General features: G+C 38.0%; 1 protein-coding gene across 1 annotated transcript in view; it reads right to left on the minus strand.

The window, feature by feature from the left end:
- USP32 (ubiquitin specific peptidase 32) overlaps positions 1 to 24,865 on the minus strand; it is a gene marked incomplete at its 5' end in the record, with an annotated part of 50,441 nt that overhangs the window by 22,703 nt on the left and 2,873 nt on the right. Inside the window, 10 exons of the mRNA XM_010022223.1 lie at positions 1,382 to 1,484; positions 1,602 to 1,663; positions 4,001 to 4,084; positions 5,951 to 6,013; positions 6,404 to 6,519; positions 7,284 to 7,391; positions 8,817 to 8,948; positions 18,255 to 18,414; positions 21,662 to 21,780; positions 22,366 to 22,471. Coding sequence (XP_010020525.1) covers positions 1,382 to 1,484; positions 1,602 to 1,663; positions 4,001 to 4,084; positions 5,951 to 6,013; positions 6,404 to 6,519; positions 7,284 to 7,391; positions 8,817 to 8,948; positions 18,255 to 18,414; positions 21,662 to 21,780; positions 22,366 to 22,471 — 1,053 coding nt within the window. The remainder of the gene's footprint in view (positions 1 to 1,381; positions 1,485 to 1,601; positions 1,664 to 4,000; positions 4,085 to 5,950; positions 6,014 to 6,403; positions 6,520 to 7,283; positions 7,392 to 8,816; positions 8,949 to 18,254; positions 18,415 to 21,661; positions 21,781 to 22,365; positions 22,472 to 24,865) is intronic.

The raw sequence follows: 24,865 nt of genomic DNA on the forward strand, positions 1-24,865 counted from the left end.
CTGCAACAATTTAGTCTTCCCTAACTTTGTTTTGAAACAAAGCTCCCTTGTTTCCTTTGGAGAAACAGCATTGCAAGGGCAATCTGGCTCAACATTAGGCAAGATAAAGGTGGACAGAAAGATCTGCATCCCTCCAAAAGCGTGACTTGACAGTACAGACAAGATGAAAAAGAATCTAAATCAATTTACAGCAGCAGTCAAACATAAAATGGCAATAAATGAGAAAACAGAAGAAAAAGGGAGCCTCACTGAGCCTTAGAGAGGAAGAAAGAAAATCCATGTAATGAACATCACTGGAAAAAGGGATCCTTCCTGTCTTATGTCGTCCCCTATTTATCACATCACTAAGGATAATATTCTGTCAAATGACAAACTGTGCAGTACAGCTAGAAGTATCAAAAGAAGGTAAAATATATGTTGGAATTACAGTAATCACTTATAGAGTTTCATGGAAATTCCAAGTTCGCTTTGCTGAGAGGTTGACAGGATGACTAATGGCATCGTGCTATTATGCAAAGGATATGGTATGAAATCACGTGCACATCTGAGCATTTACACTATGACAAGGATGATCTTACCTATTATTTTAGGCATTTAAGCCATCATTTGTCCAAATCATTGTGCACAAAGAACAACTGTAATTACATTGTTATTTAATGCATTATGTTGCAGTTTTCTGAATATTTTTAGTTATTTGTATTTACAAGACGACTCAAATACTTTGATGATTATTTATCACTACACAAAACTTTTCTGAGAAACAGCTTATTTTTGTGTAACCTGCAAAGAGTATTTATCTCCACCTCAATTAAGTGTTACTAAATTTAATTTTATTAAATATGATTTCTTTTGTCAAAATCAGAGTGATGCTTTAACTTGAAAGTTTCAGTTGGAGGCTATTAAAGAGCACTCTGTACCCATAAGGTTTTAGTAGGACCCCCGTGATCACCATCAGGTACTGGGCTACTCTTCATCATTGCCTATAAACCAAATATACCAATTCTCTCCTCTACTTGTCCAGAAAATGCACAGTGTGTATCTGTGGCCCAAGCAAAGTCAGAACCAATACAGGCAGCTTTATTATCAAATGGCTCCAAAGACTTAAGGGAAGTACTATTGTGAGAGTATGTTTTTTATTCAAAAAATATTTTAACATGCAGGAGTGATGAAGTACAGAAAGAGAAGACAATGAAATTACAATGAAAATCGCACCACGTGGCAGTGATTCAGCAAAATAATTATTTGCCACTAAGAGACAGAAGATGCTGAATTTAAAGCATTATTGGTTAAGCTGTCATTCGCTCCACGTTGTTTTTTCCATCCACACATTCAGAGGTATAAAGAAATCACTTATTCAGTACACTAGTATTATTATACTTACGTATTTGACATATTCTTTCCACTGGTGCCACCATGGCATTGCAATAAGAAACCAGTTGTGCCCTGGCTGAAGGCCGTACCTGCTTTCTCTTTCTAACCAGCCCCTGCACATAAAGAATGACCAACATGATGTATTAGCTGAAACAGGGTAATTACAGTCCTTTGAAAAGTACTAAAAGGTGATTCTGAAATCCATTTAAGATTCTGAGCAAAATATGTACCTAATAATCTGCCCTTCCTCCTCTGGAGTGGCAGGTCGTAGCCCCAAAACTATATGACACACCTGGAAAAAGAAAGTAACTGTTATTAAGAACTAAACCAGCATGAAACAAGCATTGGGCAAATGAAAGAAAAGAACAGCTTTAATGAGACTTTTCTGAAAATTCTTTTGAATCAAATCACTAAAAAAGAAATATTGTGAGCTATGGAGAGTCACAACCTGTTCCCACTGTTAAGAATGTCAAATGCCCCAAGACGAATTAAGGTGAACAGAAAATGAATTTTCATGATTTTCAGGGCTGAAGCACATGCTACAAAAGATCACAGGAACTGACATGGATCAGATAGACAAAAATTTAAGGTGCCTTTATGCACTGGAGAAAAGGAATGAGGAACTGGAGGAATGCAAGTGGCTGGAAGAAGATAAGCTAAAGGTTAAAAAAAGGCAAAATGGAAAGTGGGATTTTATTCCAAGTACAAGACAGCAGCCCCACATGGGTAATATCTTACTCCTCTCTTCCTAGTACAACCATCCCAGCCTTGCTGCAGTGAGTACATCTCTGCTGGGCTCTCCCAGCAGTTCCCTGCCACAGGGCATGCGGCTGTGAGCGCTGAGCAGAGAGGAGCAGACTCTGCAGGAGCCTTTGTTTCCCATCGCAGGGAGGAGGGTCAGCTGTCTCCTCTGCGAGACACTTCTCAAATTGGTTGCTACTCATAACATGATTTATAGTCTTTTCCTTATGTCTCTTTGGAGGGTATCAATTTGCGTCTCAGCTGGAGATTTCTAATGACTGGTGAGATATCTTATTTAAATTTATACTACAGTGTGAGAGACCATTTCACATTCTGAATACAACAAAGGCCATTCGCTGCTGGGAAGCAACAGACTTTCCAGCACACACAACACAGCTGGTTCCAGTGTTTCGTTTTAAACTCATGGAACACTGTGCCAGTATCAGATTCTTCCTATAAACTAACCCTGCTGCAAACAAACCAATTTGTTGACAAGCTTTCCACGGGGCTCCACTCACACTACTCAGCTTTTCTGTCTGCAGATGAGATATACAAGCTCATGACAGCTCAAATAAATGCCCAGGCAAATCAACAGCAGACTCTGTCCCCTGTGTAAGTGTGCTGTGGAGCCTGCAGCATGAGATGGGGGTGCCTCATATGATGAAGTTTATCAAAAGATGCTACTCTTATTGTATTTCTTTTAATGACAATTATCATTAAGTGTTCATTATTTCTGTTTCAATACTGCTCAGGTATTTGTTAGTTCATGAATATTAGGATACTTAATGCTAGATAGTCCAAAAATAAAGACAGCTCTTGTTGAGAAGGTTGGAATGGAAGCAAAACCTGATGCCATTAGAGACAGAAAGAATCTGCAGAACTTTCTGATGTTACTCGTTTCAGCTGTGGTGTAGCTGACAGCCTCAGAATACTCTTATTCAGTCGCCCCGAAGTTCTTGGAAAGGTATAGTTCAAAATACAGTATATAAAGCAGCATGGGGCCACAACCAGGAGAATCAGTAGTGTGCAACCATACTTATCTGAAAAGCCACACAGCTGCTCTCTGATGAAATATTTTTCCACTACAATCTGACCCTGTAACCATTTAAGCTTCACTGGTAAGATGAGAACAGAGCCCACTGGTTCCACTCAGTCTTCCCAGGAAGAGCTGAGACTGTCATATGGGCTGCAGGTGAACGCTAAACTGGGGCAAATCTTCAAGGCTCCATTCGGATTATTATTACTTAAACTCAAAGTACCAACCTCTACAGAAAATGGGTGAGGAACAAACTGCAGGGAACGAAAAGACTCTGCACAAAGTGAGCCAGTGCTAAAACATGAATAAATTATGCAAATCCAATTCAAGCTCAATTAAAACCAAACTCAGTACACACTTAATCCTCAGCTTCTGCAACACAATACTGATATGATATCACAGCTTTCAAGGACTGCTTCATTAAGGAAGCAATGAATGGTTTCTTAGAAGGCCTTAACAGAAAACTTAAAGGGTAAGTGGTTGCAGAGTCAGCAATACCTTTTCTCATGTCTTGTGTCCCTTTCTCAGCAAAGATTTGCAAGAACTGGTCAAGAACAGCCTTTTTCTAATGGAAAACGTAACTGCTGATATACTTGAAATTTCATTTCATAAACAGTAGTGTATGTTCACTTTAACAAATTACACATTAGGCATCTCCATCCACTGAAAAGAATAATCAAATAGAGAATCATTCTGTCAAGGTAATGCACAATTGCAAAGCCACATGACTTACTGCAAGAGACAAAACTGTAAGCATGGTGACACAAATGCTGATGCTGCATTTTGTGGCCACGCAAAGAGCTCATGAGTTATTTGCCATAATTTCCGAGTTTAAATTGAGACTAAACATACCTGAAAAAGTAGATTTAAAAATTCATTGGCAAGTGCACTCTTCACACTCCATATCTGGTAGTCCTCCAGAGTGAGGTGTTCAAGCTTCGTTAAAGGGAGGAGAAAAAAAAGGGAAGGAAATAACATCAAACCATTAACCTATTCCTATTACATTGCTCATTAAATGTGTCATACAAGGCATGACACAGCCAGTAATTTGATAAAAATTAGCATCTACCACTCTGCTAATGAAATTCGATGCAATCAAAGAAGAAAAATCCGTTTTAGCATAACATAGGCAACCGAGAGAATCAAAAAGCTTTGAGTACAGAGGATGAACTATGCACAGCATGTAACTTTTGCTCCTGCTCTCCACTGTTCAGAGCTAGTATTCATACTCAACTGCAGTAGTCGTGTTTTCTCAAACCATGAAACCAGCAGCAGAAGTATGTGACTGGTTTTGTGTCCTACAAAGTGATTGCCCTGACAAGATTAAGACAATCTAGGACTTTGATTGTCCAAACAAGCTCTGCACATATAGGTACTTGCATCCATTCAGAACCCCACCATCTCCTCTGTGGGTTGGGAAAAACTATTTTGGATTATCAAGTCCTTATGATCTTACCTTACAACATTAATTCTTAACCACTTGCAAAGTTACAGTAGCATAAAACTGACCGATGTCAGAGGAACTTCTGATTTTCATCAGTTCAGTGATAGGATCGATCTGAATTTCTTATATTGTACTATCATTCAAAGCCATTTTTACAGCAGTGGCAGTTACTCTGCCTCTTCTTACAGACCATTTTCTCCAGAGTTCATATAGGTCAAAGCTAACATATGAAAAGAGGTTAAATAATTTATGTAATTACTGCACCATCAGCTCTTTCAAGCACTATATTCATGATGCAACTATTAAAGATATACTGAAGGCTTAGGGACTTCCTTTAACTCTTTTTCTTCTTTAACAAGACTGCAACACATTTGCTTATAAACTACCCTTTTAAAAAAGCAAACAATAAAAACTTCAGAGGATGAAAGAAAGAGCTCAGTGAAGCTGCAATTTCTACTGCTTTGGTAACAGAGGAATGACAACATTTGCCTACCACTTTGTTGGAGTACAAGCAGGCAAGGCGACTATTAAAACAAGTAATTAAATATTTCTAGACATTCTTTACGGTTTTTATTGAATTATTTATAGCTTCCAGACACTCTTCCTAATTAGTGAAGCAAAAGATAAAATAAAGGAAACAACTTCCCCTCCATTGTTTGCAGATGATAGTGCTCATCTCAAAAAAAGCAAGGACATAATTAAAGATTTACACAGAGCTAACTATAAAGCACAATATAAACTACTAAGACTTTCTGCTGTGTGTCATGACAGTCATGACAGATGCCTCCACAGCTTCATGAATACTCTGCTCTGAAACAATACCACTAGTATATAGTTCACCGGTTGTATACAATATTATTGCAAACAAAGTAGTTTGATAATGATAATGCATAACATTATTGAATTAATACTACTCTGTTCCAGCACAGGAGGATAATGTGTCTTCCATAACATAAAATATAAGATACATTAATGCACTGCCCCCCTTTTTTCACAAGATCATTTATAATATGAAACAAAAGAACAGTTTCTCCAGAACAAAAGTCAAGCGTCAGATTTAAAACCGGTACTAATTTTTCACAGCAAAGCCTTGCAAACAGTATGCATATGCTTCAAATTCATTTCATTGGTTATGTATTTTTAGTTTCATATATAAGAGATGGTTTATAAAATTCAAACATGTTCTTTCTCTCACAGAACAATGTGGAAAATTTAATGGAAAAGTGACATTTCTTGAGATAGTCTTTTATTGACACATCTCTGCTTTAAAGAAAGAGTAAGATTTTACTTTCTTTCCTGTAAATAAACTGAAGAAACCAGGGTATAAAAATGGCAAGGAAAGAACTGCAAATTCCTACCTTTGTGTTATCATGCATATTCAAAATATCTTCTACGATTTCAGACAAATCCATGTCCAACTCCTTAACAAACAAAAGGATTAGAAAACAGAGTTAAATTTCCACAGCAAACCCTGGAGGTGCATGTGTTCGGAATAAAAATATAACTAAGAAATGTTGATGATTCCTCTGTGTAATTCACAACTGAGCACTTCCAGACAGTTGTACTTTTGTACCTAAGGCTTCTTTATATGAAACAATACATTGTAGTCCCACCATTCTGCTTTGGTAAAAGACAGGGCAAAGTTATGCAAGGTAAGTTACACCTAGTTAATCAATACTCCTCTGCTAAGGTAGGTAGGTCAAGGAAGCCTGTGTTTCACTGAAACCATATTCAAACAACATTCCCATTCCTACTTTTGAAGTATTTAAAGAAACAGAAGCAAATGAATAAACCCCCCAAATAAAACTTACAGGTATTTTATCAGTACGGTTATCTTTCCAGACCTCTAAAAGTGCAACCACCATTTCTTTAAGTTCAGTGCGAGACAACACACCATCTCGGTCAATGTCAAAAACCTTGAAGCAAACTGAGAAAAAGGAAATTACTTTTCTATGTTAGAACTACTCAACAAACATTATCTTTTTCCCCCCTTGCAGAATGTAAGTCTGCAGAGTCACAAGAACCTGATTTAGTACTGACAGTTTTGATGAGGCAGGATGCATGTGTGCTAGTGAGGAAATGGAGCAGCTGTGTTTAATAAACTGAAATCTAGATTCCTGCAATTCTGTGCTGTGTTTTCTGATGTGACATAGAAGGGAACATATGTGCATCCAGAAATTTCCAAGGAATGACAGCTTATAAGCTGCAGCAAGATGGCTTTGGAAAAGTATGGAACAAAGGTATTTCAAAACAAGAACCTTGCAGAGAGCCAACTTAAAACTGGACAGTAAATAAGCCAGAACATGCTATTCACCACAAAACAATCAAATAGGACAATCGTTTTATGTTATATATAATGAATAAGTGTTTGTACTTTCTTTACTGAGATACACGTTTCTGCATCACAATGCAGAACACTGAAAAATAACTTGTGAATTTTAATCCTTTCCCCCCAAACAGGTTGGTAATTTATATGAAGCTATGGGTAAGCTATAAAATACACAGAACCAGGTTTAATCATGCTTTATAAAACAAAGCCTTAATATTTAGAATTCCTTTAATTTTTTAACTTCTGCAGCCTGCCACATACTTATGCAGTGGAAAATTTCTAAACACGTGGAAACAACTGAACTTCATTGCTCAAACTGAAAAGCTTCTCTAAAATTAAGAGTTAACACTTCGCATACTTACACTTCTGTCTTTCTGCCAAGGGTCCCCTGCAACATGCTGAGAGCCCACAGGAAATTTCTTTAAAATCTATGTGATTGTCTCGGTTTTCATCAAAAGCATTAAATAAACCTGCAAACCACAAAAGCATCTCCTGTTACAGCATGTGGCTGGAAGAGTTGACAATCATACTTAACATTTACATGGAGGGTTAATGGTTAACATTTGCAAGGAGAAATACAAGCACTTATGATTGTAACTCTTTCTAAGCATTAAAAAGGTAATTAAGCCCTACTAAGACCATTTTAAAGGTGAATTAGACCACTCTTGCATCAAGAATTCTGAACTGTAGCCTTACTTTCACACCTTCCTTCTAATGACTGATTTATAGAGCATCCATCTACACCAGCATGGGCAGGACAAGCAAGGACCAAGATGGTAAAGGTACTCAGATGCAAAATGCTTTGACTTTTCACAGTGCCCATAAAGACAAAAATCACTGACTAATGTTGCAAATTTTGCCAGAAGTGAGTTAGTTTAGTTACCAGCCTTCAAATGACTTTTCTATTCATTCAGCACATAGAACCTTTTTCATCCAATAATTTTTTCTTTTCGTGCACATGACTCAGTTGCACTATCCACAGAAGACATATTAAATGACCAGAAACCATCTGAGTTTCCCCATAGCAGCTGCATAAATTTATATCACTAAGTAGATAAAACATACTTCCGAGCAAAAGGATGTGGGGAAATATCCCTATTGAATTGAACATAAGTTCTGGTGTTTTAACAGCTTGCATCCACTGCAGATGAATTTCCCATTTTCTACTTAGAGTTGCCACTTGTCAGTAAAGCTGCCCATTTGCTGGTAAAAAATTGTCACTCTAGGACTGCAGATAAGAAGTAGCACGTAAGTAGAACGTTACTTAATGTCCTTATGTTGTGCAGTAAATGGCAATTACACAACTGCAACCTTCACTCAATACCAGAGTGGCTTCAACTTGAAAGACCACCTTGGTTATTAATGGCTACATAACACACAAATCTCCTGACCAATTCTTCTAAACAAAACCTTCCTTCACTTCCAGTGTTTGGGAAGACCCTTTCATTGACTGCATGATACAACTTCTGACTTGCATGCTGAATTCTCATTTAATAGATGAAACTCACATTTATCAGTTTAAAAATGGTCTTCTATTCCACCTCATTCAGGGACAATAGTGTATTTTGTCATTAAGGAGCAGAATTAAAAATTTTAAGCAATCAGAGGGCAAATTATACATAAAGTTTGACATATTTCCTGACAATCAATAAGAACGCAACACATATCGCTTCCTTTGTCATTCCAGATTTCCCAACAAACAGAGATTACTCAGGCATCTTTTCTCCTCCTTAAACATTCAGAACTCAGTGGAACAAATCTCTCTAAATTAAGCTTAAAATACATGTTTAAACAGGCCCACTTTTAAAGCCACAAAATGTACATGTCAGTAGACCATCAGGTACTGAACACCACAGCAACATGAGCCCCTCACAGGTTTGATTGAAGTTCCATACCTTCACTCAGAGATGGATGAATAGGAGGGGAAACTAAGGGGGCAAATGTTTCTAAATCAAAACGTCCAGTTCTTGATTGAGCTTTTAGCAGCCAGTATCGTTTTTCAAGATCGATGATGTCAGATTCTTCCACTGTATAAGCAACAAAAATAAAAGGAACTGTTGGTGATATCAAGACCACACTAGAATTCGGCACCAAATAAAAATGCAGCATTATTTTGTCACTATAAGAAATAATGTCCATTTTTTTAAAGCCCAACTCCTGCTTATAAAAATTAAAAATCTGAGCAATAGAGAAATAAAGATCCAATTTTATCTTCTTTATCTACAGAATCACCTCACCATTTCAGAGCTCCCATCAATAACACACCATCACAAGTGTTTAGAAATACAGAAATTAACTTTTCCCACTGCTAAAGACTACAGCAGCCTCTTCATTTTCACATATTTCTTCTTGGTGAATTGAACAGGTAGATCATATGTGCAATACCTTATTTTCCATGGTATCTAGTATTTAAATCCTCTAAGAGTACGCAAAGTAGCATATGAAGAAAATCCCAGACTTTAAAATATATATATACAAAAAATTAGTACTTGGCTGCTCTTGAAAAATTCCTGTTACAGTTTTAAGTCTTCTGAGACAGTAACAATGCTAAACTTTAATGTGACTTTTAAACACTGCACCTCATCATTATTTTTTTCTAAATACAAACCACATTTGTTTCACTTCATTTTTATACTATAGATGCACTTAGGAATCCAGTCAAGATTGAGGAGTGAAATACAAGCCTAGAAGGTACTTTAAATGGAGGAACTTACAAGCTAATTTAAAGAAGGGAGGAAAAAAAGCCAAACACCCAAACTAACAATGAGCAAAGCAAGGTGCTAGGCAAAAGAAAATAAAAACAGCCAGAGGAAGAACTTGCACTTTCTTTCAAAACCTTCTATACAAATTTTGGTCTCTTTGTATTTTATCCTTGGAAATAAAAAATATCTATAGATAAATGTTATGTTTCTGCTTAACAATAGTTTTAACCTTTTTACATATGCAAGTGTGTCACAACACTGCTTTAGGTCAGTACAAATTAACTGGCTCTCAAATAGATACGTAATGACAAAGCTGTCTATATTAAGAACCACTACGTGTGATCCCATTCCCAGATGGTTCTGAGCCTCTAAATCCACGCCAGCTTTCTAATAGGTTTAACTTGAGCTATTTGGCCCGGTTTAGTCAACAGAAACAATAATAATCCTGTAAGGCTTAAGAACAGAAGAGAATCCAAAGAAGTTATATGCCAAATTGAAACTTTACTGATTTCTTTTCCTATTTCTACTGTAAGTAGTAGTAATTTGCTCAGAACAGTAACTTAGGTAACCTATAATAAGCATGAACTAGTAGTAACTACCCAGCAGGCACATCATATAATGCATCAGAACTTACACAATATCTTGCTCTCAACAGCAGAAAGATTGGGAAAATTTTAACAAAAGATTCATATTTGAATCTTTTCTGCTGTTTTCATGCTGTTAGAAGATTGTACAGGATTTACATCTTCCTGTAAAATATTTTTGGGCAGGCTAACTACAAAAGCAAGATCAGTATAAATATGCCCTCCTTTTCCTCTATACAGTCAGTACAATCACTAGACAGGCCATACAGTAGCATGCAGAACATCCACACCAAAGCTGCAGTTCCAGGGTCACATTAAGCTAACACAACTTCAGGCTGAAAAGTTTACCTTCCCCCTTAACCCCAGGCACGGGCGCAGCATCCTCGCTTGCATCATTATCAGGTATTGTGCATCTATATAGTAAGTGAGATAAGAGAACTGATCCAAAAATAAAACTAAACTGATTTCCCCCTTCTCTTCTCCCTCTCCTTCCTATATTGATCCATTCCTTTATCTGGCTTACCATCTGGCTCTTGGTTGTGTTGTAATCATAAAGTCATTTGGGTGTGAAGGGACCTCAAAGATCATTTGGTTCCAACCCTCTGCAGTGAAGAGGGACATCTTCAATCAGATCAGGTTTCCCAAACTCTGTCCAACCTGACCTTGAACATGTCCAGGGATGGGGCATCTACTGCCCCTCTGGGCAACCTGGTCCAGTGTTGCACCACCCTCATCATCTAGTCTGAATCTACCTTCTTTTAGTTAGAATTATCACCCCTTGTCCTATTGCTACAGGCAATTCTACTAGAAATCAAGGAAGAGAAATGGAGTAGTTATTTCTTTGAAGATCTGCACACAGAAATATCATAGGTGCTTAGGACTGCCACAGATATAAGCAGCTTCACAATCCTAAGCTGAGCAGCCAGGTGATGTGGAACTGCACTGCATCTGGTATGTTCCAAGAAATACAGGGATGTCTTGGTGTAACAACACACCTACCCCACAATGGTCAACGTATCAAAAGATGGGAGCAAATCTACCAAATAAAATGCACTCTCCCTCAGTCTTGTTGCCTCTGCAGGTACCAGGGTGCTACAGTACTGATAAGAAAGAGCTCACAAGGCATGACATTAAGGACTAGAGTACCCGTATTCCACAGGAAATCCAAGAAAAAGTATATTTGTGGAGTTTCAAGAACAGAAATAAACAAAAAGTGAAATAATCAAATAAAGGTATAAGCCACTTTCTGAGACAGAACCATAAGCACATGAAGAGAATCACTGTACTATTGTACTACCTAAACAACTGCACATAAAGGGCAAGTTTGTACTGGCATTTAGAGGAATTGCACATACACATCATTGCTCTCATTAGCAAACACAAAAGCATTATGCTAAATCTCTTGATCATACCCATGTAAATCAGTTTCCTTTTAAGCTACCTTTGTGACTGGGAAGAATAACAAATGTGCTAGTTTGCACTTCATTCCTGAAATAATGCAACACTAAAGAGTACCCAGAAAAACAGAAGTTCACACTGTCTTTACTGAAGAGTAGATCTGCAGCAACCAGCTTTAATGGCAGGTGCGTTCTTTCTTTTCAGTAATTAAGAACTGTAAGCCAGGGTCTTTGGCCAAATAAAACATTCTCCAAATCTACAGGAGAAGCTATTTGTGCTCCAGTTTTCAAATTGTACTTCGCAGATGGTTTTTACAGTGCTAACTTTATTGGTTTCTTATTTTAATCTCACAAATGAAAGGTTATCAGAAAGCATCTTATCTGCATTTCTGGCCAGCAGTGGTTGAAATGACATGATCATTTAAAAGACAAAGAATAGCTGGTAAGTATTGGCATAAATACTACATTGATATGACAGCCAAGGCAGGTCCAGGCTATTGATTTTCTGCATTAAGAACTGAACGTCATAGAAAGTAAAACTGAGAAAGAGGTAAGTAACATTGTTTGTACTGATGAGATACAAGTAAAGTTGAATACAAGTAAAAATGTGACAAAAGAATACTTTTCATTCATAGTAACAACTAACTGAATCGGAGCTCACTGCAATAGTTTCACTTACATAAAATACAGAAGGATTTACTGGATTACAGCTCACATGAAAGTGTAACTGCAGCTGAAAAGCCAGCTCTTGCAGAATTTGATTTCTCCAGAGTGATTTTTGGCACATAATCTTGTAAATCAGTCTTGGGATACGTAGTGCACCATCTACTCCTCCATAAAAGTAAACTAAAAGAAATCTCTTGCAATTTATGATTTATACATATAATCATATTTGCTAGTGAATTTTAAATGAAGACAGATAAAAGCAGACTGCACTTATTATCCAAACATACTGATGTGTATGAAAAAAATGTGTGTTCTAAAGAGCTTTTATAGAAAGGATTTTGCCTTTTCAAAGTACAATTTTTTTCTCCCAATTCCTGTTCAAATCCCATCAGAAGTGTGAACTGGGCTCTCATTCAGCATTCCAAATCTTAAATAACCTCTGATTATTTTTAGAAGTGTACCTCATACATATATACAACGTAGTCCAAACCATCAGAACAGCCTGGCTTTCTAGGCAAGTAAGCATTCATTTTTGCCAATTAAATACATGATATGATTATTTCAAGTCACACAGAGGTATCATGCATCTGTGGAACTTAACCATATACTACCACATTACTACCATAGGCTATTTTACATATCACTCATCACTCGTCCATTAGAAATAAGAAAAACTTTCAGAGCTGTAAAATCATGAATAGTGCCTCTTAGCTCAATTCTCTAAAATGAGACAAGTGTAACTCAAGCAATGACAATGTCAAGCACACCACAAGCTTCCTACTCTAAAGGAAGGACAAGTAAACATTCTCAGTAAAAAGATGCATCAGAGAAACTGTAAGTCTACTAAGAATGAGTTAATTTAAACCCAGCTGCCACTCTGAGATGGACAGTCAGGTCGCATGACAGTGTTAAAGACTGAAAAAAGCATCCTTCATTTCAATGCCACTCCCATGACATGTATGCCCTTCTTAAACACTACACAGGTAGCAAGCCATGAATAATCTTCTGTCTGGAAAAATTAAAACCTGTTTTCATTTCAGGCACTATTTATGATAATTCTTTATACAACCAGAATTAACTACAGATTTCAGTATATTTGAAAACTTTAATTTTTACCCACCTATTGGCACAATCCTCTCTGGTTCACAGCAGTAGAAGCATACCATACTCCCAGCATTTTAACTGAAACTGGGTTTGCTTTACTGTTTACCATGATATCCTCCACACAAAACCCAGTCCCTGGTCGTGGAGAGCACTCTTCATCACACAGCAGCAGAGCCAGAGCCCCCGAATGACTGAACACCAAACTCTTTCTGACTGACCACACTTGCTTGTTGCTTTGAGATTAACACAGGGAAGGCTCCAGGACATGGGCACAGAGAGCTGCTTTGCAAGACACAAAATAGCCTGGGATAACTAAGAGGATAACTAAGTGGCAAGAGGCAGATTAAGTGAGACTGAAGCTTTTTCTTATTGGCCTGGTCTGTTGTAATACTTTCATCCTTTTCCTTTTTAATTTGAAATACGGACACACATTAGAGAGGGGAATATTATAACTTCAGCCAAAATCCTTGTGTGTGTCAGACATGACTATCCAGACATGCATCTAGCAGAATATGGATTATCAGTGCCTTAATACAGGAACACATAGAGAACAGGTGTTAAACACGCTCTTAAAGGCACCTTTCATAAACCTGAAATCTTCAGCATTTTCTTCTAGTGGTCTTCCACATATCAGGAAGAGATGGTGTTTCAAGCCTGGGTACCACAGCTGAGGTGGGCAAGCTACAGAACATGTATTTTACATCCAGCCTTTTAATGTGAGCAAAGTTAAGTGATCACTTCACTTTCCTTTTCTTTTATAGGCTCACATCTTCATCTTATCATGAAGCCCTAGAGGTTTATAAACCCATCTCTGACAGAAGATGTTACTTCCACAACATTCAGGCTCAACTTTCTAGTGCTTCAAAACCTCACTCTTCCATTTCACCCATGCTGCCTGGTTACCCAGGGTTTCTCTCATTTATTATGCTAAATTAGCAATAACTGCATGTTCTAAAATACAATTATTATACTGATTACACACTGTCTTAACTGCATCTCAGTACGTAAGAGCTGTCAGAAAAAGCAGGAGCATTTTGATTAATATTTCTGATGACAGAAGAGAGCGTCTTCAATTCAAAGGAGAATTAAGGTGCTATTTAGTAAGAACTCAGTGACACAAGAACCGGGTAACAAAGAAGTACAAATTACAGTCTTTCAGGTTGAAACCAGTAACCCCTCTGATAAATGGAAGTATTCTCCCCATGAAAAAGCACTGAAAACCTAAGTATATAAGCCCATCACATGTCACTGAGACACACCAAAATGAAACAGTCATAAAAAAAGGCAACCATCACCTATGTTGCACCAGAAAAGACCTCTCAAGCCAAGTGAAGGCAAGCAATGAGGACTCACCTAGAGTATGACAGCTACATGTCACCTGAGTCCAAGATGGAAAGGGGATGGAGCACCTGGTCTGAAATAGACTCAAACTGTGCTCATTTTACTTTGACAAAAAGGTCAAGAAGAAACATAAGAGTCACTTGCATTTATAGGGAAGAGTAAAAAGGAGAAAGAGCAGAGACTGTCTGAAACCAAGGACAACACTGATGGCAAATGAAGATAAACTGCCCACAGACACATGTAGGAGATGTACCGGAATAACTTTCCCCTACTGGATAAACCCCCCCAACAAAACAAATAAGCCTCAGTATCTCACAAAAGAAATGCCCCAGTGACCCCCAGGGTCTGCGCTGGGTGGGGCAGGAGATCTTTCCACAGCTCATGTCCCTGTACATCTCTCTGCCAAGCCAAGCCACAGAAAGCTGTGCTTTGCAGGTAGGATGGAGTCTGTTCCATTCTGATACCTACAGGAATAAACCAGTCAGAGCAGGCAGAAAAATGACATCCTCCAGCAGCCGAGGATTGTTGTATTATTGAATTACTGCATTTGGACTTAGAGCACTGGAGATGCTTAATTTGTAATTATTTAGGATGGATAATGATCTGGGAGAATATTCCCCTACAGACCCTTTTTGTATTAGTAGCAGTCCCTGAAAAGATTTATCTTTGATTTGCATGCTCCACCACAGTGCTATTCAGTATGGGGTTTAATAACAATAATAAGTGAGAAAATCCAAATTCCTGCTAGTTGGTGGGTACTCCGTGGTCGGAGACACTCATATCCCTGAAACTGATTTTTAGGAATAAAGGTCTAAGAGAAACTTAAATTATTTTGGTAGTTTTCAAATTAAGTGATTCATATTTATGATGGAAATGGAATGGAACAAAATTTGATTAAAAGCAGCAAATGTGTGCAACTTCCTGTAACTTTAAAATTTCGTTTCTAATTACGTGTTGAGGAATATAATTAAAGTCATCTGCATATCAAAATAAATGTTATTTACAAGCAAAACATCAGAATTCCTTTGTTTCCCTGGTAGCTTGGCTCATTAAGCAAATTCAAACGGAGTCACTGATGCTTCGCAATAAAATGTTTTCTGTCTGTTTCTAAACCAATGTCAGTAACTTTCAGTGTTTTTATCGCTGCGATTTTTCATGTCTCTGACATGTTAGTCAAGACGTTGAATGGAAGCACGCCGCTGTGAGAGGAGGCAGGGCTTGGCAGGAGGGGCTGAAGCCGGAGCCAGGAGAGGGCGCGCTGCAATCCCAGCTGGAGCCCAGCAGCCAGGTGAGACATTCCCAATGGCACTGCAGAGTTTCACGAATTACTTTTCGTTGTACAGGAGAAGAAATTGTAAAAGCTTTCACGCTCTCACCGCATTCTGATAAGTGTTTGCCTAGATCCACTAAGCATTACTGCGGGTACTTTGTTTCCCAAAAGGCAACTGTTAGCCTAGGAAAAGTATTACAAACAACCTTCACTTAGAGAGAAGAAACTGTCTTAACAGCTCTTCCTGTTTTACATTGTGTACACATGTCAACAAAACTTCTGTACTCAACTTTTTACTTTAGATTGACCCAGTTAGACCACAATTCCTTCCAAGTGCTCAAGCATTGATACTTTCCTTACTTATGCATCTGTTGTGTGGACTCCTATACTGCCTGAAATCACAAGGGAAATCATCCAACACCTTTTAAAGAAAGTATTTGTCCAGACCTGGGGGAGGCTGGTCAGGTCACCTGCAGGTTAGCTCAACAGTTCACCTTCCTATTATCCTAAATTCCTGTCAGTTTTCCATATCTATCATCTGAAAGATCCCAGGCTGCAGACATCCTAACACAGACAACCACCTTCTGTTGCAATTATTGCAACACTTGACTGGGAAATCAAAAATACAGTGACATTTAACTTTATCTAGAAGTCCAAACCTGTCATATGATCTTTCCAAGTCTGGTTAAGTATACTGAGCCTGTGGACAGCATGCAGTTTGAAACATGTTTTTTACCCATTCAAAATACATGGAAGCTACATAGTTTTCTGGAATACAATGAAAAGTTTGTCCCCAGATCTGACAAACACTTGAAGATTCAATAATCACTTCAAACTGTCCCAAATATTTTATTTCAGCTTTTTAATCATAACAACTGAAAACTTATTTTTTCACTCAGTTCTACCACCATCATACTCTGCCAACAGCTTATAAAAGCTGTCAGTAAAGAAACAGAGACCACCACCAGCTACTAGAAAACACTGGATTTCTCAGGAGTCTGACACAATGTATAGCAACAGAAGTTAAGTAAAAACTTTGGAAAAAGTTTTAATTTCAAAGCATGGAAAAATGAAAGTAAGCTCTGAAATAACATCCAGAGGCCTGGGGTAAAGCTTTCTCTGAACACTTAGGGCAATGAACACTTAACAAGGATGGAGCATGGCACATCTCCATTTGATACAGCTTGAGAGATTTATTTCCTAGGGCTGAACTCTAGAAAATTCAAAGAGTTGGTTTGTTTGGGATTTTTTTAGCATACTTATTTCTCTACTTTGTCTATTAGACCTCAGAGTCTTCTGTAACCTCAATGTCTACTGCAGTCTCATGTAACGCAAATAAATTACCTGTCTATAAACTTCTAATTTTGTTATGCATTTTCATTTCAGATGGTCAGAACAGAATTTTAATGCTCACATTTAAAACCAAGAGAAAAGCCTGTATGTTGCTTTATTCAAGTAAGCCACCCATTAAAGAGATTAAATGCCACGTTGACACCAACAAAGAAAATCTATGAGTACAACCAGATTGCTCAAATCCCTGACATCTCTATAGCGAACACCCTTCTCCCAGGGATACCAAAGTCCCTCAGATGCTTTACTGTAACGTATGCTTACATTACACTTGCACATCAAGTACAATTTATCAGCCTTCTGGTTTTACATTTAATTTAAAAAACAGCTGCTCCTTCTTTTATATCAGTGTAGACATAAGGAAGCACTTTTCTTTGGAGATTATTCCTAAATGCAAATGCTGAGGACATTTCTCTTTAGAGAATTTAGTTCCCTGGCTGTATCACATGACAGGAATATTACTTATTTTACTGCAGAACACAAATTAAGAGGTAAAACTTGTTTTTGAAACGAGCATTATTTTCAGAACTGTCTCCATAGTTTTACGATTCACTATATCTGAAAGACCAAATGTAAACCCAGTATTAATATCAAGTCACTTCAGATAAATGTTTTTGTCAAAAGAGAAGATATTTCTGCCCCCCTCTTTTTCTCTCCTATAAGAAGTGTTGTAGTCTCAGTATTGTTATCTCAGCATTGTTATTCTTAAAAACGGTGACTCACAGTGTCCTCATCCATGTTTTACAGGTTACAGCACAAAAATCAGAGAACAAGTTAACACGGAGAAGAAATTTCTCTCACTGAACACGTATCTCATCAGAGTAGTGAGATTTCCTGAACAGATACACAAGGCAACGGTTTCTGTCTCTGGAACAGCTTTGAAAACCACACATAATACCACCAAGCTTCGTTTACTTACAGTGTGTGACTCCAGCCAGGGTTTGATAGAAGGTAGGGGTGTCACTGTCATCTGTGAGTGTCACATACACACCTCCAGACAGCAGCCAGCGGGAAAACGTGAAAGCATCTTTGTTGTGCAATAGCCAAACCCTGAACTTCTCATAGTTTACCTTTTCACCCTGTAAGAAAAATGAGAAAATAGGAGCTGTTTTTCTCTGCTTTCTCAGTGCCAGTAAACAGCAATTGGGACAATTTCCTATAAAAATAAGTACTAAAATAATTTTTTTCTTTGGAGCCATGCCTGGTTTTCCATTTCATTCTGCAATCCAGCACTGAGAAGGAAATTAGACTCCTCAGCACTCTCTGCGTTTCAACCACCTACTCAGTGTGGCCTTTGGAAAGTCATTTACTCTAAATCCCAGGTTAAAGGGATTAGAAGAAAAACAGTTGCTTATAACTCAAAGTAACTGAGGTTATTTTTATGAATTTAAATTTATTATGATAGATAAAAGCTCTTCTGTGCCAAGTAACAGGTGCTGTAAAATCAAAAACATTCTGTTCTATCTGTACAAGTATACAAACACTTAGCACAGAAAAATCTGAGTTTTGAATAACAAACAGCATGATTAACCACTGCAGTTGCATGTAAATTTTTTTGCCTCTATTGCCCAAACCCCACTTTAAAGCATACATGTAAACATGACATTCACAGTATCTCCTAAGTGAATCTCTCCTACTGAACTGCCTGTTCAGAAATACATAAAACCCAAAAAACTAAAGACTCACAGAGTTTAAATGCTGGAGAGGCTGTTTAAACCATTTAGTTGAGTGGTTTCCAAGCTGTGGCCATGAAACCATAGGGATCAACACACTAATTTCTACAAGACCCACAAAACTAACTGAAATAAAAGCAAACCTATTATCAGTAGATAAACTCATATGGAGATCCTAATATCCATGGGAAATAAACAGAGGTCTGCAAAGTGAAACAGGTTTCAAGTCATTGATTATTTAAACTTCCCTAATATCACAGACCATTGAACTTCACTGAATTACACCTCTACAGAATTCAGTAATTTGCATTTGGCCACAGTCTATCTGCAACTGCCAACTACAGAAAATGGAAAATACACTACTTCCTTTGCCAGGTTTCTCAAATGGTTAATCACCACCATTGCTAATGCATTTGCTTCATATCTCAATTGTAGTGGATTATTTCAGGTTCCATGTACTCATTCTTTTTATTTCTCTTTTTCCTAGACTAAAGAGCGTTACATTTTTCACCAACAAATACATGCAGAAATATCCCAACACTCACATCTACTATCACAGACTTCCACAAGGTTTTAATTCAAGGAAGTCAAGATGCTACACTGCTATTCCATCACCAGTTTAATCTGTATGTACCCACACCAGTGACTGATAGCATGGTCCTAACCTTCCTCTTACCACCACAATTTCTGATCCTTCACCCCCTCTCTTATGTGACTGCAATCACATTAGTGCAGTCAGGTGGCAAAACAGATCTAGCTGAGAAATAACCTACAGGACCAGGAGCTACAGGAAAAGGGCTTACTTCTCAGCCAGGTCATTTTCCCAATCCAGTTCATCAAGGCATCACATAAGTACTTGAGCCAGCACAACGGCAGGAGAATTAATGTCAGACAGGAAAAGGGTAACTCGACATTGTGGACTTTGCAGGATTTAACCCATTAAGGAATCACTTGCTAAGCAAAAAAATCCTCCACTGGGCAGTTAGCAGAGAAGAAAAAAGCACGTTTTTGTCTGAAATTTCTCTAATGGTTTTGATCTGAGAGAAAATGATTTTCTTACTACCTGTTCCACTCTACTTTCCCCTCTACTTTTTGCATTGCCTTCTGTAAACACAGCAAGAGCTGTGTCATATTTCAGACTCTCCACTGTCCAGCTGATTAGAGGAAGGACAAGGAAGGAGAGGGACAGGAAAATTTTGGACAGGGGGCAGAAAGCATTTGAAGCAAGTAACGTTTACAACTGAGCCATGATGGAACTATGGCAATCACTGAATCAGTTTCCTGTATTTCAGAAACAAGAGTGAGGAAAAACTCAACTATATTTTAAAGCTAGTATTTCTAGATGAGTGCATGCAATAATTCCGAAGAACAGAAGTCCCTACAAACCTCATCCTTGAAAGCATAAACTCACCCACCATACGGCAGGCAGGAAGGCCCACAGCAGGAACATTAAACTTTCTCACTCTCCAGCACTGACCTAGTATGATTAACCAGCCAGTAAATCCTGCTGAGTGGGTTATTACACTGTTTTCATTTTAAAAGAGAAATCGAGATACAGCATTTTCTTGAACAGGAGAACGGTACGAAGCCAGACTGATGCCTCTCTTCCTGCAAGTCTTCATAAAGTATTTCTGGATTTCTTGGACATCATGCAATTAACTGTTAGGGTACAATTCATCACACCATATTGATAGGAAATTATAAATAGGAAATATTGAAGTGGGTCAGCTCCAGAAACTGGACTGTAATGTACATATGATTTATGATTCCAGCCAAGAATGAAGAACATAATCACTGCCTACAAAGCCAACATGATACCACTGACAGATTAAATGAGTCTGCCTCAGCCAATGCCCATAACCAAGGTTATCTTCAACACACTACAATAAAATTTAGGTAATTAAGTAATCTGATATCCACAAATAAAGCTTCTAGTCCACCAATTTTTCAATGGAATGTATAATGACAACTAGGTTTTGCTGCTCAATAGTTCTCCGACAAGAAATGCAGCAACCAAAGCACAAACCCCTGACAATTCAGCAGAATCACTAGTGCCAAAGAAGTATCTGTGAATATTTAAAAGTAACAATAGCCTGTTTTAGAGAAGGACTTCAGCAAGACTCATAAAGATTGCATCTCTCAACCAACCCAAAGCATAAATAAATGTTAAAGCTCCTGGCAGGCAGAGCGAGACAAAACTAATACTATAAAAATATTCTTTTTAAGCACCCACTGCTGACAGGCATTTTTAAATCCAGGATGCAGATTTTCTTCTCCCTCTCAGATCTGTGTTCTAGATTTCTTCCCCACTTGCAATAAAATATCCACACCAATGAATAAATTTCCACTAGTGATATTAGTATTCAAATTTACTTGATAACATGATTACCCTTGGAAAATGACATCTTTCAAATCAGCCCAGTAAGTAAAGCAGCATGGAGAATGCCTACATTTACATACTAAGCTGCTAGTCACATCAATACAAATCACATGTAATATCACAACATGAAAAACTGTGAGCTTTTATCCAATTTAGATCAGGTAAATTTGTTTCCATACATGCATGAACATGTCTATGTCAGAGGAAAACAAACTCCCCAATCTAATTTTCATGTTTGTGTAAATGCAACAGGCTAAAACCTGTATGAAATACCTCAGAGAAACATTTCTTGAGCGACTCTGGGACTTTCCCATCAACCACATGCAGCATCTTCTCCATCTCTTCACGGACAACATAACTCCCAGATTCGTTAGAAAAGAGGCTGAAAATGTCTGAGGAAGTAGAGATACGTTTAAGCAACAGTTTTCAAATACCAAATTTACAGCTGGCTGAGAACACCAAAGGCTCTCCAGCAACCAAAGGACTAAAATCTTAGGTTGATTCAATTTCATTGTAGCTCAATAAGGTTTAGGTCAAGAAGTGTATCTCCTTTTTCTTTTATCACTGTCTGCTAATCAAAAGGAAAATAAATACTGTCATGTCAGATTAACAAGGAAGACAAAACAACAGAAGTCAGTAGGCAGATGCCTTCCTTTGTTTTGAAAAACATCAATGCCGTCCTCCTTCCTCTGCCCACATACAGTTATCAACAGCTTTTCTACAGAACATTTAACATTTATATTCATGATGACTTACCAAATATTTCATTTTGGTGAGTACAGAAAACAATAATGCAGCAAATTCCAAAATACACAGCTAAAAATGTCTAAAAATACTACATTTATTGGCAAATATATGCCCTGGTTACATATAAAAACAGGGACTCAGTATATCACAATCTATGTTTGCTTTACATAGTGTATTTTACACTCATTATCCACTGTCCTGTTGTTATTGTTGTAACAGACATTACTTACATTTTGCTTTCTCTTCCTCCCTGCCTCTTGTAAGTAGAACTAATCCAACTATCAAGTTATTGAAGTGCAGCCCTTTGGATATTCCTCCAAATGAACAGTAGATAACCTAGAAGAATAGTTAGAGAAGTTAACCAAGAAGTTCACATGGAGATGTCAGAACTAAAAGCAAGAACTTATACTGAGGCTCCACCACGTGCGGGTTTTAGGCTAGTCTCCTCATATTCAGCTAAACACACTTCCAATATTAATTCTGTTACACTTCTGTAGGTCTTCCAGTACCTATAAAATAGCCTTTCCAGGGTTTATTTAGGGAAATGCAGGTACTTTCATGAGCAGCATTATTAAAAAAAACGCTAGAATCCTCCAGTGAAGAGAGCTTCTTGCTTGCTCATTGGTGTTACTTCCCCAGACTTCTTTATCAACACAGTAAAGATGAAATCTCCTCCAGGCTAGGCTTTGATAGTCTCAACACCATCAAGAAGTTGTTGGAGCATCAAGTGCTTCATTGCCCCAAACACAGGAGATGCACTTCCAGTAAGTCATCAAAACCTACAGCTTTGAAAAAGATGTGGCACATGCAAAAACCTCACAACTTTCCATCAACTATACCTTAACTATCTCAACATGCAACTGCTGGTAGAATGACCATTCCAGTTTAGTACCTCCCTCTAACAACAGGATTTAAATCTTCCTTCCAAGACAATCAAGACTTTGAATCAGAAGTTACTCAAAGATCCACAGTGTGGATGCAGGCAGTGGAAAGGCTGCAGCATTCACCTTTCACATGGAAAGTCTGGACACTGCAGCTTACCTTACTCACCAGCACCTTAACAGTGATTCAACACTGACATATGAAGCAAACAGCAAGTGCTTTTAGTGAACAAGAATTACCAACTCGCTTACTGCAATATATTACTTCACCTTGCCTCTAATACTACAGAGCACAAGTAAAAAGATGTATGCTGTACTGCACTTAAAACATGGACTCCTGTAATCCCAAATCTATTCTTATAAGCACCAGCACTTTATCAGTATGACACAAGCGAAATCTGCATTAGGTGTTAGAATTTAAATCAGCCAGAACTTATCAATTATTCTTACACAGAAGAATTATTTCAGTGTCTATGTCTTACAATCTGATTTTCTTACAAGTATCACACTGAGCATCTAACCATAAAAAGAAAGTATTAGGTCTAGCTGATGAGGAACTATTACTGTGAAAGACCAGAACAAAGTGATTTGTCACTGATCATGGTCTGGATAGCAGACTTGTTTGCTGAACTTGTTTTTTAAATATAACTTCTTCAGTGGGAAACATAAAGAGATCAACTTCTATTAGGAAAAGCATTGTGCACATTTAAAATAGTATTTTCTTTGCTGGCATCTGAATTACATTCTAAACAAACAATATTAAAACCGGGATGTGTAGACACAGTTACGGATTGCTTTTTCATTTTTCTCCAGTAAAGCCTTGAGTATGTTCTTTATATGAAAATTTAGCCAAACAGCAATAGCAGACTTCAGAGGTCAGCAGAGCTTCAGAATTATTGTGGACAGATCCACTACTTTGTGTGTTACTATTCATTAGTAGAGTGAATCACTAGTAAACCTAGAATGAAACCTGCAGATCTTAGCTGCAACACCTGTGTCCCTTCCCCCTGCCTTTTGTTGGTTTTTAAACATCTGAACTCCAACCACACACAATTCTAAGCAGCTAAAGCAACATATTTAACTCTTCTGTACCTCCCAAGGTCCGTTTGGGCTTTTTCCCCCTCTTTGAAACTACAAATGCTTGCATAATGAATTTCATCTTTTTTGCAAGCCTTCCAAAGAAGCTATGACACCTTAGGGCCCACAGCCAAAAATCCATCAGTCTACAGAATTAAAACCCTCCTTTCCCTCCAGTAACAGCAACCACAGTGCTGCAGCCAGAATCCTCAAGCAGCAGGCAAAGGTGCAGGAAGAGCACTGAATATCAGCCATGTGCATGAGCCACTGCTCTCACTAGCTCAGGTGTGGTGTCCAGCTCAAGTAACCGTTAAGCCAGGACTGGGAGTGACCAAACAGAACAGCCATGGGCCTGTCTAAGGCACTGGATAGGTGAGGCTAAACCACACAGTGCTGAAGTGGCAAGAAGGAGAAGGGGAAATACCTAACACAGACTAGCTACATTAGATTTACTACTGCAACTGCCCTTTATGCTCTAACACAGTGTGGAAAATGTACTGCTGTTGCTCTTCCAGCAGTAGGAAGCAGACCAGCAGATTTCATTTGCCGAATGTGTTTTAGACAACCTCCAAAGAGATACTGGGCAACAAGGTAGTAAAAAATGCTAGAATTTTGTTCACTCCTCTGTCACAGTTATTACCAGACATAACGCTGAAGCAGACAAACTCCCTGAAGACACTCCATATGGTTCTGTGCATTACCTTCAGCAAATCCTCTCGTTGTTCACCCATCAAGCTATCCCTTTTCATTGCTATCCTCTTATTAAAAGATG

This window comes from Nestor notabilis, unplaced genomic scaffold, assembly GCF_000696875.1.
Source record: "Nestor notabilis isolate BGI_N333 unplaced genomic scaffold, ASM69687v1 scaffold6939, whole genome shotgun sequence".
Taxonomy (NCBI): Eukaryota; Metazoa; Chordata; class Aves; order Psittaciformes; family Psittacidae; genus Nestor; species Nestor notabilis.